We start from the raw sequence: 12,558 nt of genomic DNA on the forward strand, positions 1-12,558 counted from the left end.
ATGTACGTACACTGGTTAAACTGCGCTCTGGTTAAACTGCGCTCTTGTCCTCGCAGATATAACACACTTATTCTATCTATACATTTTTTTATGGAAAAAGAAGAAAACATTTGTTTATAATATCCTAGATAACTATATATGAATTATTTGATTAAAAAAAATAGGAAAAACAAAAAAAAGAAAAAGAAAAGCGAACATATAATTGAACTTTTAACTTTTTTTAGTTCATATTCATGTGAATCCCATCAATAGTTGTGGCCCAAATTTCCTTTATAACCCTTTCATTTCATTTCATTGATGATTCTTTCCATTTACATTCTTGGGTAAATTGCGGTTACTCGTGAGGTGAGGTTAAATTACGAAAATGCCCTTTTACGTTTTGGTACAACCATCCGTTGAATCTTTTTACACGTCCATCTTGGGGTGTTAAATTTAGTGGAATCTTCTAAATTATTTGGAATATTCTTCAGCTTGTACTTGTTTTATCTCATTCTAACTCCACGTTTGAAACAATTAGATGATCATAAAATGTGTCTCTTGGCTTGTAAAAATATCAGATTGTGGTATCAGAAACTACATTTTTGTACAAAACGAGTATAAACTAAAGAACGTTCCACTGAATGTAGAAAATTCTATTGAATTTGACACCATAAGGACGTGTGCGTAAGAAAATTCATAGTCGAAGGGGTGATTACTGATTATAGTGACCCAAATATGATGATGTTTTCGTAATTTGATCTTACTCGGTGGTGGGTGACCATAATTCACCATACATTCTTCCTTTATATTATTAGTATTTTCTATATTTGTCTTCATTCAATAAATTTCTATTTTCAATTTGGAATAATTAATGGAGGAGACGCCATTGTTCGTATATATGGTCAAATATTAATCTAGATTATAGATAAGATTGTACTAACTCCGTACTAATTAGGGTAACTGCACCTAAACAGCTAAACTCACAAAGTACATAATTTATATAATTATAATAAAATTCAAGAATTTATATATATTCACGTACAAGGATAACACACATACACATGGGTGTATGGTATTATAACTGGTAAAGGATAAACGATGTATTTAATTCACTGGATGTAACATCTATAAATCGATAGGTATGTATAATAAAAGTTTTATATACTAGTACCTCATTTGGTTGCTAAGATACAATTGGCCACGATAAAATTAAATAATCTAATGAGATCTCATTTGATTGGAAATATTAGCTAGCCTCTGATAACTAAATAATTCGACCTTGTTTGATATTTGGTAAACTAAAGCTTTTCAGGTCGATCCGAAAATATTATAATATCATACCTTCCGGGCTCAATAAAATAAATAGATTTTTATTATGTTATTTTATTTTATTTTTACTAATCTTATCTTTGCAATCAAACGAGGCTTGTTCATAGAAAGATAAGCCATCGGCCCACCGTAACATAATGTTTTCAAAACGATTCAAGTAAATACTATGTACCCCAAAAATTAAAATAAAATATATATATATATATTTAATTAATTATGACTAATCTCCACAATCAAATAAGAGCCTAGAAGTATACACTGCATTTTATGTATAAATAAATAATTATACCATATTTCAAAATAAAATTTCCCCCCTTCTCAATTATAGGAAGAGTAAAGTACGGTACCCCTGAGGTAACGTCAAATTATGAAGAAAAAAAACCCCTCATAGTTGGGTAATTTCAATTACCTCTCTCAATTATGATTATTCTTACAAGTGCATCCTTATGGTATCAAATTCAACAGAATCTTTTAGATTCCTTCTCTAGTTTGTATTCGTTTTGTGAAAAAATACAGTTTTTGATGCTCCACAATCTGATATTTACAAACGAAGAAACACATCTTACGATCATCTTGTTTTAGAATGTGGAGAGGAGTTCGAATGAGGTAAAATGGGTACAAAGTGGAGAATATTCCACACAATTTAGAAGATTCCACTAAATTTGACACTGCAGAAATAGACGTGTAAGAAGATTCATAGTTGATGGATGGTTGTAGTGATCGAAATATAAAAAAAATAAAATAAAAATCGTAATTTAACTTTACCCCTATCGGGAGTGACCGTAATTTACCCTAATAAGAAACCACAACATAACCAAGTGTAATGCTCTATGTGTCCTCCAATAAGATAATTAGGAAGAGTATATTCCGTTTTGGGTTTGAGCTGCATGGCTGTGAACCTCTCTCTCTCTCTCTATATATATATATATATATATATATATATATATATATATATATATATATATATATATATATATATATATATATATACACACACACACGCACCAGTGTGTGTATGTGATAATATGCTTACACGGGGGGGATTCTTGATCAACTTTTTTTTGTCTTCTTTTTTATCTCTCTGGCTATGCTCTCTCTCTGCCACCCGGACCAGAATCGAGAATCTCCCAACCACTACCACCACTTCCACCACCGCTTTTCCTCTCTCTCTTTATATCTCTCTCTCTCTCTCCTCACTCTCTCTCTCCTCGTGTTTTCTCACTCGCTCCGGTGCTACTGACAGCTTAATTGGAAGCTTTTCTCCAGAGATTTTTTTTTGGGATCGAATTCAGTAAGACCCACCCACCATTTTTGCTTTTTCCTGCATTTTCCCATCTTCTCAACTTTTTTTTTTTCGAATTAATGGGGCTTTTGATCAGCTATTTGATATGGGTTTTTACTGCAATTGCTTTGCTTTTGCTCGGAATTCTTCAATTTTGCTCAATTTTCTGCCGTTTCTGCACTTCGTTCTTACATTTTGCTCTGTTAATTATTTCATTCAGTTGAACTTAATCAACTTATACTACTAGGGTTCTTAAATTTCTGAATTTGATAAACCCCCAATTTTGACATTTTGTTTTCCCCTCACCCATCCCCTTTTTTATTTTTTTTTAAATTTAATTTTGATTCAGTAATTACGGAAAACCCACCCTATTTTTTTGTGTTATCAGCAAAACCCACCATTTGATGCAATTTTTGAAAAATGCAGATCAATTGCTTTCTTCGTCTGTACTAAATGCCTGGGAATAAGTACACCGAAAACTCGGGAGTACTCAATACTCGAGTAGGCCGTCTCTTGAGAGAAAGAGAGCTCAGAAGAAACAACAGAATCCCCCCATCAAACAATAACAACCGTCCGATCGAGATCAACGATCACAATCATGCATCCGAACAACATTATTCGGAAGTAGGAGCCGATCGAGCACCCAACGGACGGCATATTAATAGTAGTAATGGTAGGCCCACAAAGCAGAGGTTGCTAGTTGTTGCTAATCGACTTCCCGTTTCTGCGGTGAGGCGAGGGGAGGATTCTTGGTCTCTCGAGATTAGCGCCGGCGGTCTAGTTAGCGCTCTTCTCGGTCAGCTTTTGTTTTACTTTTTTTTTTTTTCCTTTCGTTTCAAGAATTTTATTAGCTATTTGCTTCTAAAGTGTGATCATTCCGTAAATTCTTGCAGGTGTTAAGGATTTCGAGGCTCGGTGGATTGGTTGGGCGGGTGTCAATGTGCCGGATGAAACTGGCCAAAGGGCGCTTACTCGAGCACTCGCTGAGAAGGTGAAACAATTTACGATCGCGGGCTTTTTTCGTAATTTTATTTTATATTCTTTTAACGCCTCGTTTGGGAATGTTGATGGGATTGATAAGATTCTGATCGAATTGGTTATGTGATTATATTATGTTTGGTTCGGTTGGTAATATTAGTCATGATTAATTAAACAATCGGACCTTATTGAATGTTTGGATTAGTCCACTAACTTTTTTCGGCCCGCATTTTCCAGCGGTGCATTCCCGTTTTCTTGGACGAGGAGATAGTTCATCAGTACTACAATGGCTACTGCAACAACATACTGTGGCCGCTCTTCCACTATCTCGGACTGCCGCAAGAGGACCGCCTGGCCACCACCAGGAGTTTTCAGTCTCAGTTTACGGCATATAAGAAAGCCAATCAAATGTTTGCTGATGTCGTAAATAGTCACTATCAAGAAGGTGACGTCGTGTGGTGTCACGATTACCACTTAATGTTCCTTCCGAAATGTTTAAAGGAACACAACAGTGATATGAAAGTCGGCTGGTTTTTGCATACTCCGTTTCCTTCTTCGGAAATTCATCGGACCTTGCCTTCTCGATCGGAATTGCTTCGTTCGGTTCTAGCTGCCGATTTAGTGGGGTAATTTTTATTTTTTATTTTAATCACTCTAATAACTTATTATATATCTAGCATTTTTGCATTGTTAAGATATTTTCTTTTTAAGTGTACGCAAATTTAGAAAGTTAATATATGAGGGAAAAAATGTACTTTTGTTGTTAATTATGATTACTGTACGTATGTCGCCTCAATCTCATGTTTTCACTTGCTTACTCGTTCATTAATTGGATTTAATTTAATTCCAGTTTCCACACATACGATTACGCCCGACATTTCGTAAGTGCATGTACACGTATACTCGGGCTCGAAGGTACACCCGATGGTGTAGAGGATCAAGAAAGACTTACTCGTGTGGCAGCGGTATGTATGTATGTATATATATATATATATATATATATATATGTATATATATATATATATATATATATATGTATATATATATATATATATATATATATATATATATATATATATATATATATATATATATATATATATATATATATATATATATATATATGCTCTCATCCCGTTTCTTGATATTCAAATTTCAGCTTCTAGAAAATCACAACGACCGACCTCAATTTATTTTTCTTCGTATTTATATATTGAACGCAGTTTCCGATAGGGATTGATTCGGAAAGATTTATCCGCGCTATCGATGCTCCTCAAGTCCAGCAACATATTAAAGAATTAAAAGAAAGATTTGCCGGACGAAAGGTTTGATCTTTTTTCATAATTAAGTTCTTATACTTTTAAATTATTTTATTGGTTATTTTATTTTATTTTATTTGGCAGGTAATGCTGGGAGTGGACCGTCTCGATATGATAAAAGGGATCCCGCAAAAAATACTTGCGTTTGAGAAGTTTCTAGAAGAAAATCCGTACTGGCGTGATAAGGTTGTTTTGCTACAAATCGCTGTGCCTACAAGAACCGATGTACCTGAATGTATGTATGGTCTTATTTATTGTATTTTAGTTTTGTCTTTTATGCGTTTTGTTCTCGTGTAATTGCACTTTAATTTTTATAATATATACAGATCAGAAACTTACGAGCCAAGTTCACGAGATCGTTGGGCGTATAAACGGCAGATTTGGAAGTTTGACTGCTGTTCCAATTCACCACCTGGTTAGCATTTTCTCTTCGGCAGTTGTGAATTACTTTCTCTTTTCGTCGAGAAAAATGACAAATTCGTATTTTAATTTTTTTTTAGATATATAATCGAAGCAATTTTTTTTTCTTTTTTTTGCATGCAGGATCGTTCTCTCGACTTTTATGCCTTGTGTGCGCTGTATGCCGTCACTGGTAATCACAATTTTAACCGGCAGTTATTACAAATTACGTTACGCTGATTTTGCGATTTAGAAACTGAACTAAAGCAAGTGTTTGACTTTGACTTCGGTTCATCAGATGTAGCACTCGTCACATCTTTACGTGACGGAATGAATCTCGTAAGCTACGAGTTTGTCGCATGCCAAGATTCCAAACGAGGGGTTCTCATCCTCAGCGAAGTACATTTAATTTCGATTAATTACGCGTAACATATATTAATATTTCTTTTTAATTTTCGCAAAAAAAAAAAATTAAAGATTAAATAATGTTTGCTGTAAAAATGTAGTTTGCCGGAGCGGCACAGTCGCTAGGTGCCGGAGCAATTCTGGTAAATCCATGGAATATTACGGAAGTTGCAGCGGCAATTGGACAAGCTTTAAATATGACCGTCGAAGAGAGAGAAAAACGGCATAGGCATAATTTTGAGCATGTGACGACACATACCGCTCAACAATGGGCCGAATTCTTCGTTAGGTATATACGTAAAAATATCGTGACAAAAAAATAAGCATCGAAAAATAATATCCAACACCGCTCGGTTTTTATTTTTATTACACTGTTTTGTGTTTGCAGCGAACTGAACGATACTGTAATCGAAGCACAGCAGAGGATAAGAAGAGTTCCGCCACAACTTGTCGCCAGCGATGCAATCAAGTGTTACCTGCAGTCTAATAATCGATTACTTATACTCGTATGTTCCTTTTTTTTTAATTACCATTTATTTAGTTCACACAAGACGACTAAAATGTTAATCCTGTGTAGTTTCTGATCGGATCAGAATTAACACTTTCTGAAAAATCAGAAATGGAAATTAAAATAAATTGTTCCAAAATCGGATTTTTTTTTTTTAGTAATCGGCGGGATTCCGAAATTCCAATCTTTTAGTAACCTATAATACAAAATACATAATTAGATAATCGGAAATTATCGGAGATATTTTTGGAAATTAAAACTACATCAGAAATCGGAATTTAATATGTATTCCAATTCCGTCGCAAAAAAAAATAATCGAAAAAATTGGAAACCCGGAATGAAAAAAATTGTTCCAAAATCGTAAATATTTATATCCTATTTTCGTTTATTTATTACTGTACAGGGTTTTAGTGCTACACTAACGGAACCGATCGACACTCCGGGAAGAAGGGGAGATCAGATAAAAGAAATGGAACTTAAATTGCATCCCGATTTGAAAGTGCCGCTAACAATGCTTTGTAGTGACCCGAATACGACAGTTGTGGTCCTTAGTGGAAGCGATCGAGCCATCCTTGATGAAGTAATTAAAATATAATATATTATTTTTTATTTTTTATTTTTTATTTATTATTTTTATAATATTCTAAATAATTGCATTTGCAGAATTTCGGAGAGTTTGACATGTGGTTAGCAGCTGAAAACGGGATGTTTCTACGCTCGACGAAAGGAGAATGGATGACAACTATGCCCGAACACTTGAATATGGATTGGGTCGATAGCATAAAGGTACAACAAAATTTTACTAGTCATATAATATAATTTCAATAATTACTATATATAATTCGTCAAAAAAAACGTAAAAATTACTATTTTCAGCAAGTATTTGAGTATTTCACTGAAAGAACTCCGAGATCGCATTTTGAACGTCGCGAAACTTCACTTGTATGGAACTACAAATACGCAGGTAAAATTAATATCCCTACTAAATCAAGATTCGTACAATAATATTTTTTCTATTTTTTTCTCGTTCCTAATCGTTTTTTTTTTTTAATAAATAATTTAAGATGTCGAATTTGGAAGATTGCAAGCTAGAGATATGTTACAGCATCTATGGACGGGTCCGATTTCTAACGCGTCGGTTGATGTTGTCCAAGGAAGCCGATCGGTTGAGGTTCGATCGGTCGGTGTAACAAAGGTACATACATACACATCTCTTTTAAATAATTCAATATTTTTTTTAGCATTTCATAGTATACCCATATTTTCTAATATTTTATTAATGATTTTCATTTTTTATTTTATTTTTTATTTTTCATTTCAGGGATCGGCTATTGACCGTATATTGGGAGAGATTGTTCATAGCAAATCCATCTCTACACCAATCGATTATGTCTTGTGCATGGGTCATTTCTTGGGAAGGGTAATCATCATCCTCTTTCTATAAGTATATGATAATTAAATACTCGACTCATACTTATTATTTTTCGAGTATCTTAATATTGTTGGCCCCCCGAAACGACAAAAAAAAAAAAAAAACAAAAAAAAAATCTGGCTCCGCCAAAACGAGGTAATTTTAAACTCGAATTTTCATTTTCCAGTGGCACTAAAAAGCCATCAACTCCAATATACTCCATCTGCTTCAAAATAAGTGTCAGTTTTGACCGTATTTTTTCCCGCCATTTCACTTTAGAATTTCAAGGCAAAATTATTTTTATTACCAAGTTTGCCCTTCGGTTGAAAAGTCCTATCAATGGAGATAAGTTTGTTGAGTTTTAGATATTACAAGTCATTTCATAGGTTTGTGAAGGGCATTTTGTGGTTTTTCCATAAAACGAGGATATTTATTAGGTTTCTTAATCTGTGTGTTGTTTACCCTTTTTTCTAGGACGAGGATGTATACACATTTTTCGAACCGGAACTTCCCTCCGATTCCATCCGCCTACCAAGAATTAAGCCGATCGAACCAAGGTCTTCCGTAGAGAAAAGGCTATCTCCAAAGCTCCCCCACGGGGGAAAAAGCAGCAGCAGCAGCAGCAGTGGCGGCAGCAGCAGCTCCAAGACTCAGAGTAAGAGCCTCCCTCCCCACCTCGGACCAAACTCCGACAAGAAATCCACCACTACCACCGGCGGTGGCGGCGGTGGTGCCTCCTACGGAAACAGCGGCAAAAGAGGTGCGTCGTCGGAAAACGGTGCTTGGAATGTGCTCGATCTAAAGAAAGAGAACTACTTCTCTTGTTCGGTCGGAAGAACTCGTACGACCGCACGGTACCTTTTCAACACATCGGAGGATGTAGTTGCGTTTCTCAAGGAGTTGGGCGAAGCAGCTTTCTCTAACCAGCTTTTATCGTATATATGAGTGTTAGTGTAATCGTTTTCGTTAAGTTATAAAAAAGTACTGTAACTATAGCACTTTCGAGTTCCGAAAACATATATATATATAATACATGCTTATATAGGAAAGATTAATCGTCTTAATCTTTCGAAATTTACATTAACAAGACTCTTTAGGTTCATTAATTACTGAACAAAAGTAATAAATCCTGAAGAAATAATAATCCTTAAATTGAATACAAATTAACTAAACAAATACAAGAATTTATTACATCTAAGAACAAACATGTCACAAACCACATGCAGAGATGTTCTTTTTAGTGCAGTACAATAATACAATTTCAAAGTAAATGGGCATATCCTGCAAAACCACCTTCCTCAACATAGCATATTCTCTAAAAAAAAAGAAAAACATTAAAAAAAAATATTAAAAATTAAAAAGCACACGTAGACCCGAATCAAGAAACACTTATGCAGCAGGGGTTTTACGGTTGGGTTCGAATACGATCTTGATCAACGAGTCTTTAATCGAAAGCAGCTCGGGGAATTCTTTCTTCAACTTAGAGGCATCCATTTCGTTGTTGCTTCTAGCAGCGACTATGACCTTTGCTTGCTCTTCGAGAGTGAAGTTGCTGTACTTGAAATCCGGGTCGATGTACTGCTTGTACATCTCCAAGATCTCGTTGTGGCTCACAACTCCAGGGTTTGTGAAGTTGTATATTCCCCTAAGATTCCTTTTCGCCATCTCAATCGAAATCGGAAGGAGCTCGTCCAAGACTGTCATGCTGTTGGGAATATTCACCACCTTGTTGTACTTCGAAATCTTTGTAATGAAATTACGCGGGTTACTCAGATCCGAAGATATCGGCATTCGAACCCTCAGTGTGCAGACATTGTCGTACTCTTTCAAGAGCTCTTCCACCTGATTCGAGTCCACATAAAAAGAAAACATTTAATGAATCGACTTCATCAATATATAAAGAAATAATTTGGACAAGGAATGGTAATATTATTACCATGGCTTTGGTCTTGGAATAGAAAGATCCGTGGAAATTGGGGGTGTCCTCCTCCTTAAATCCAATACCGGAACCTTCCGGATGTGCAGCATCGTACTCGAATATACACCCAGTGGCGTAGTTCATCATGAGTAAGCCTTGCTCTCTGCACACATCTGCCAAGGTCAATGTGCCAACGACATTGGTCCGAATTGTTTCGGTTTTGTGACTCTCACACCAATCAACATTTGGTCGACCAGTTACTCCAGCAGCATTAAAAACATGTGTCGGCTTAACAGATTTTATGTCAGCCAAAAGTGTCGAGCGATCTTGAAGACGCCCCTTTCCATATTCATATGCAATCCCCTGTTTCTCGCACAGTTTTCCGAGCAAACCACCGATCCATCCGGTTTTACCGTAGATCAAGAACTTCAGTGCTGGTTTTTGTGGTGATGGGCTGATTTCGGGATTGGGTTTAGACTCTCCGGTGAATTCGGATTTACCAGATTCGTACTTCTCAGCCCCATCGAAATGCCTCTCGATGCCACCTGGCATCATCAGCATTCTTGGATGAGGGAGCAATGCACCAGACACATCGCCCCACCACTCGGGATTGCTTCTGTACCACTCGATGGTCTTTTTCAGACCCTCTTCCCATGCAGTCTTCTCGGACCAGCCAATGTTCTTCAGTTTCTGGTCGTCGAGGAAGTACCTCTGATCATTAAACGGCCTATTCTCCACGAACTTGATGCTCTTCTCAGGATCCATGTTGAACAGTTTGCATATATCTTCGGCAACATCAATGACCCTCCTTTCCTTCTTCGTTCCAATGTTGTAAACATGGCCCACTTCTCCCTTGTGAAGAACGACTTCAAAAGCCTCCGCTACATCCTCACAGTACAGGTAACTCCGCACGTTCGAACCATCACCGTGAATCGGAAGAGTTTTCCCCGCCATGGCTAAAAGGATGAATTTTGGAATTAACTTCTCAGGGAACTGATTAGGACCGTAAACGTTGTTTCCTCGGGTTGTAATAACAGGCAACCCATAAGATCTACCATAAGCCATAACAAGCATTTCAGCACCAGCTTTCGTGGCTGAGTAAGGATTCGTGGGCAGAAGCTGAGATGCCTCGTGATTTCCCACAACAGCATCCTCCTCGGTCTCTCCATAGACCTCGTCTGTGCTGACGTGGATAAATCTTCTGATCTGGCCAGTGACTTTGCAAGCCTCCAAAAGAACGTGGGTCCCGTAAATGTTGTTCTTGGTGAACTCGAAACTGTTACCGAAAGAATTGTCAACATGGGTCTGGGCGGCAAAGTGCATGATGGTGTCGATGTTCTCGGTGATGAGAAGGTAGTTGACTAGGTCAGCACTGCCAATGTCACCCTTGACGAACTTGAAGTTCGCCGAGGCTTTGGAAGGGAGGAGGTTTTTGAGATTGGAGCAGTAATCGAGTTTGTCGAGTACAACGATCTTGTACTCGGGGTAGTTTCGAATCAGCCGGTTTGCAACATGGGAAGCAATGAATCCAGCTGCCCCAGTAATGAGGATGTTCTTGGGCGTGAATGTCGACATCGTACTCTAGTTCCTATGAAAAGACAAAACAGTCAAACAGTTAAAACAGATGCAAGAAAAAAAAAAAGGTCATATAGATTCCAGACAATGTACAACAAAATCAATCGACATAGAAGTCATTAATTCCACATCAAGTTGTTAAACGTATTGACGCGACATTGAATAAACTAAAAACCAGCAACTATTCAAGAAAAAGTTCGACTTTATCTTGTTTTGATGATCTTCCTTTGTAGCTAAACACACGAAATTCACAAATATCGCGAATCATCAATTTCGTATATTAGTAGTTTTACTTCCCCTTTTCGAGTTTATTCATCCATAGTTCTCATTGGATCTATAGCAAAGTAGAAGGTAAACTGCAAGACAATAATTCCTAATCATGTAATTAAACACAAAAGATTCACCATTAAGGAACTAAATCAGAGTATTAAACACAGCTATAGAATGATTAGTTTGCTGCACAAATCATTAAAATCCCAATCAAAACATCAATTAAAACCAGCTCGAACAGTAACCGCATTCATTCATCTTCATCGCAGATCGAATCATCAGATCCAACCACATAGGTAAAAAAAAAATATTAAAAAAAAAAAAATCAAATATTTCCATAGCTCCTCAGCAATTGTGTAAATTCAACACACACACACACACACACACACACACACACACACACACACACACACACACACAGATGCGTGCGTTGCCGAAGCATGAAAAACACTAAATTAACGATACGGAAACCATCAAAATGTCGAACAAATCGAACAACAAACCCTAGATCACAAAAATTAAATCCTTTTGTACACAGATCAAGAGCAAAACAGATGGGATCTAAAAAAAATTTAAAAAAAAAAAAAACTCACGTGTTTTTCGCGTACTCGGATCAGGATCCACCAGCAATCAGAAAATAATTCAAAAAAAAATAAAAAAATCTTCAACGAGAAATCGGAAAGAAAAAGGGAAATTTATTCAGACAAACAAAAGGGGAGGTGATTGAGTGGCGATAAGCAAGGAGTATCCAACAACGTCTCTGTATCTATATTTATACATGTACACGCGGTTCTCCAATTTTATACTTTTAATCACTTAATTAAATTAATTAATCGTTAATTAATCAATAGTTAATTTTCCCAATTTTTTATTTTATTTTTTGATTTACAAACGATGCAGCACGGAAACTTTTCAACTTCTTCACGTTTTCGTGTTTTGTGTCGCACTTTCGAGGACACATCTGGAACACTTTATGGGTTATTTTGTAATTTCTAAAAAGTTAGTAACAGGGTTGAACGGTAATTTAAAAAAAATAAAAAATTGTTTATGTAATTATATACACGATTTAATGATAAGTTGTAAATTGATAGTTGATACTCAAATATATTTTGAGTATGTTTGCATGAGTATATATAAATAAAAATTTATATACTTCATAGTATATTTATAAATATACTCATATAA

General features: G+C 36.1%; 2 protein-coding genes across 2 annotated transcripts; one reads left to right on the forward strand and one right to left on the reverse strand.

Annotated features, from left to right (window-relative positions):
• The first annotated feature begins 2,290 nt into the window (after positions 1-2,290).
• TPS1 (trehalose-6-phosphate synthase) lies at positions 2,291-8,659 on the forward strand. Its single transcript, XM_088822355.1, has 18 exons — positions 2,291-2,599; positions 3,017-3,386; positions 3,484-3,581; positions 3,806-4,194; positions 4,419-4,533; positions 4,792-4,893; positions 4,972-5,122; positions 5,214-5,302; positions 5,431-5,479; positions 5,585-5,685; positions 5,793-5,980; positions 6,080-6,197; positions 6,603-6,779; positions 6,863-6,985; positions 7,076-7,163; positions 7,264-7,394; positions 7,521-7,619; positions 8,085-8,659. Exons 2-18 carry the CDS (start codon positions 3,044-3,046, stop codon positions 8,553-8,555), a joined length of 2,832 nt encoding a protein of 943 aa, XP_088678481.1. The 5' UTR covers positions 2,291-2,599; positions 3,017-3,043; the 3' UTR covers positions 8,556-8,659.
• Positions 8,660-8,733: 74 nt separating this feature from the next.
• On the reverse strand, positions 8,734-12,397 carry LOC105970366 (trifunctional UDP-glucose 4,6-dehydratase/UDP-4-keto-6-deoxy-D-glucose 3,5-epimerase/UDP-4-keto-L-rhamnose-reductase RHM1). The gene is made up of 3 exons (XM_012995174.2): positions 11,967-12,397; positions 9,547-11,116; positions 8,734-9,452 (listed from the first exon to the last, which is right to left on the reverse strand). Exons 2-3 carry the CDS (start codon positions 11,101-11,103, stop codon positions 9,000-9,002), a joined length of 2,010 nt encoding a protein of 669 aa, XP_012850628.1. The 5' UTR covers positions 11,104-11,116; positions 11,967-12,397; the 3' UTR covers positions 8,734-8,999.
• Between the last annotated feature and the right edge of the window lie 161 nt (positions 12,398-12,558).

This window comes from Erythranthe guttata, chromosome 8 (genome assembly GCF_056151865.1).
Source record: "Erythranthe guttata isolate IM_541 chromosome 8, IM_541, whole genome shotgun sequence".
Classification (NCBI taxonomy): domain Eukaryota; kingdom Viridiplantae; phylum Streptophyta; class Magnoliopsida; order Lamiales; family Phrymaceae; genus Erythranthe; species Erythranthe guttata.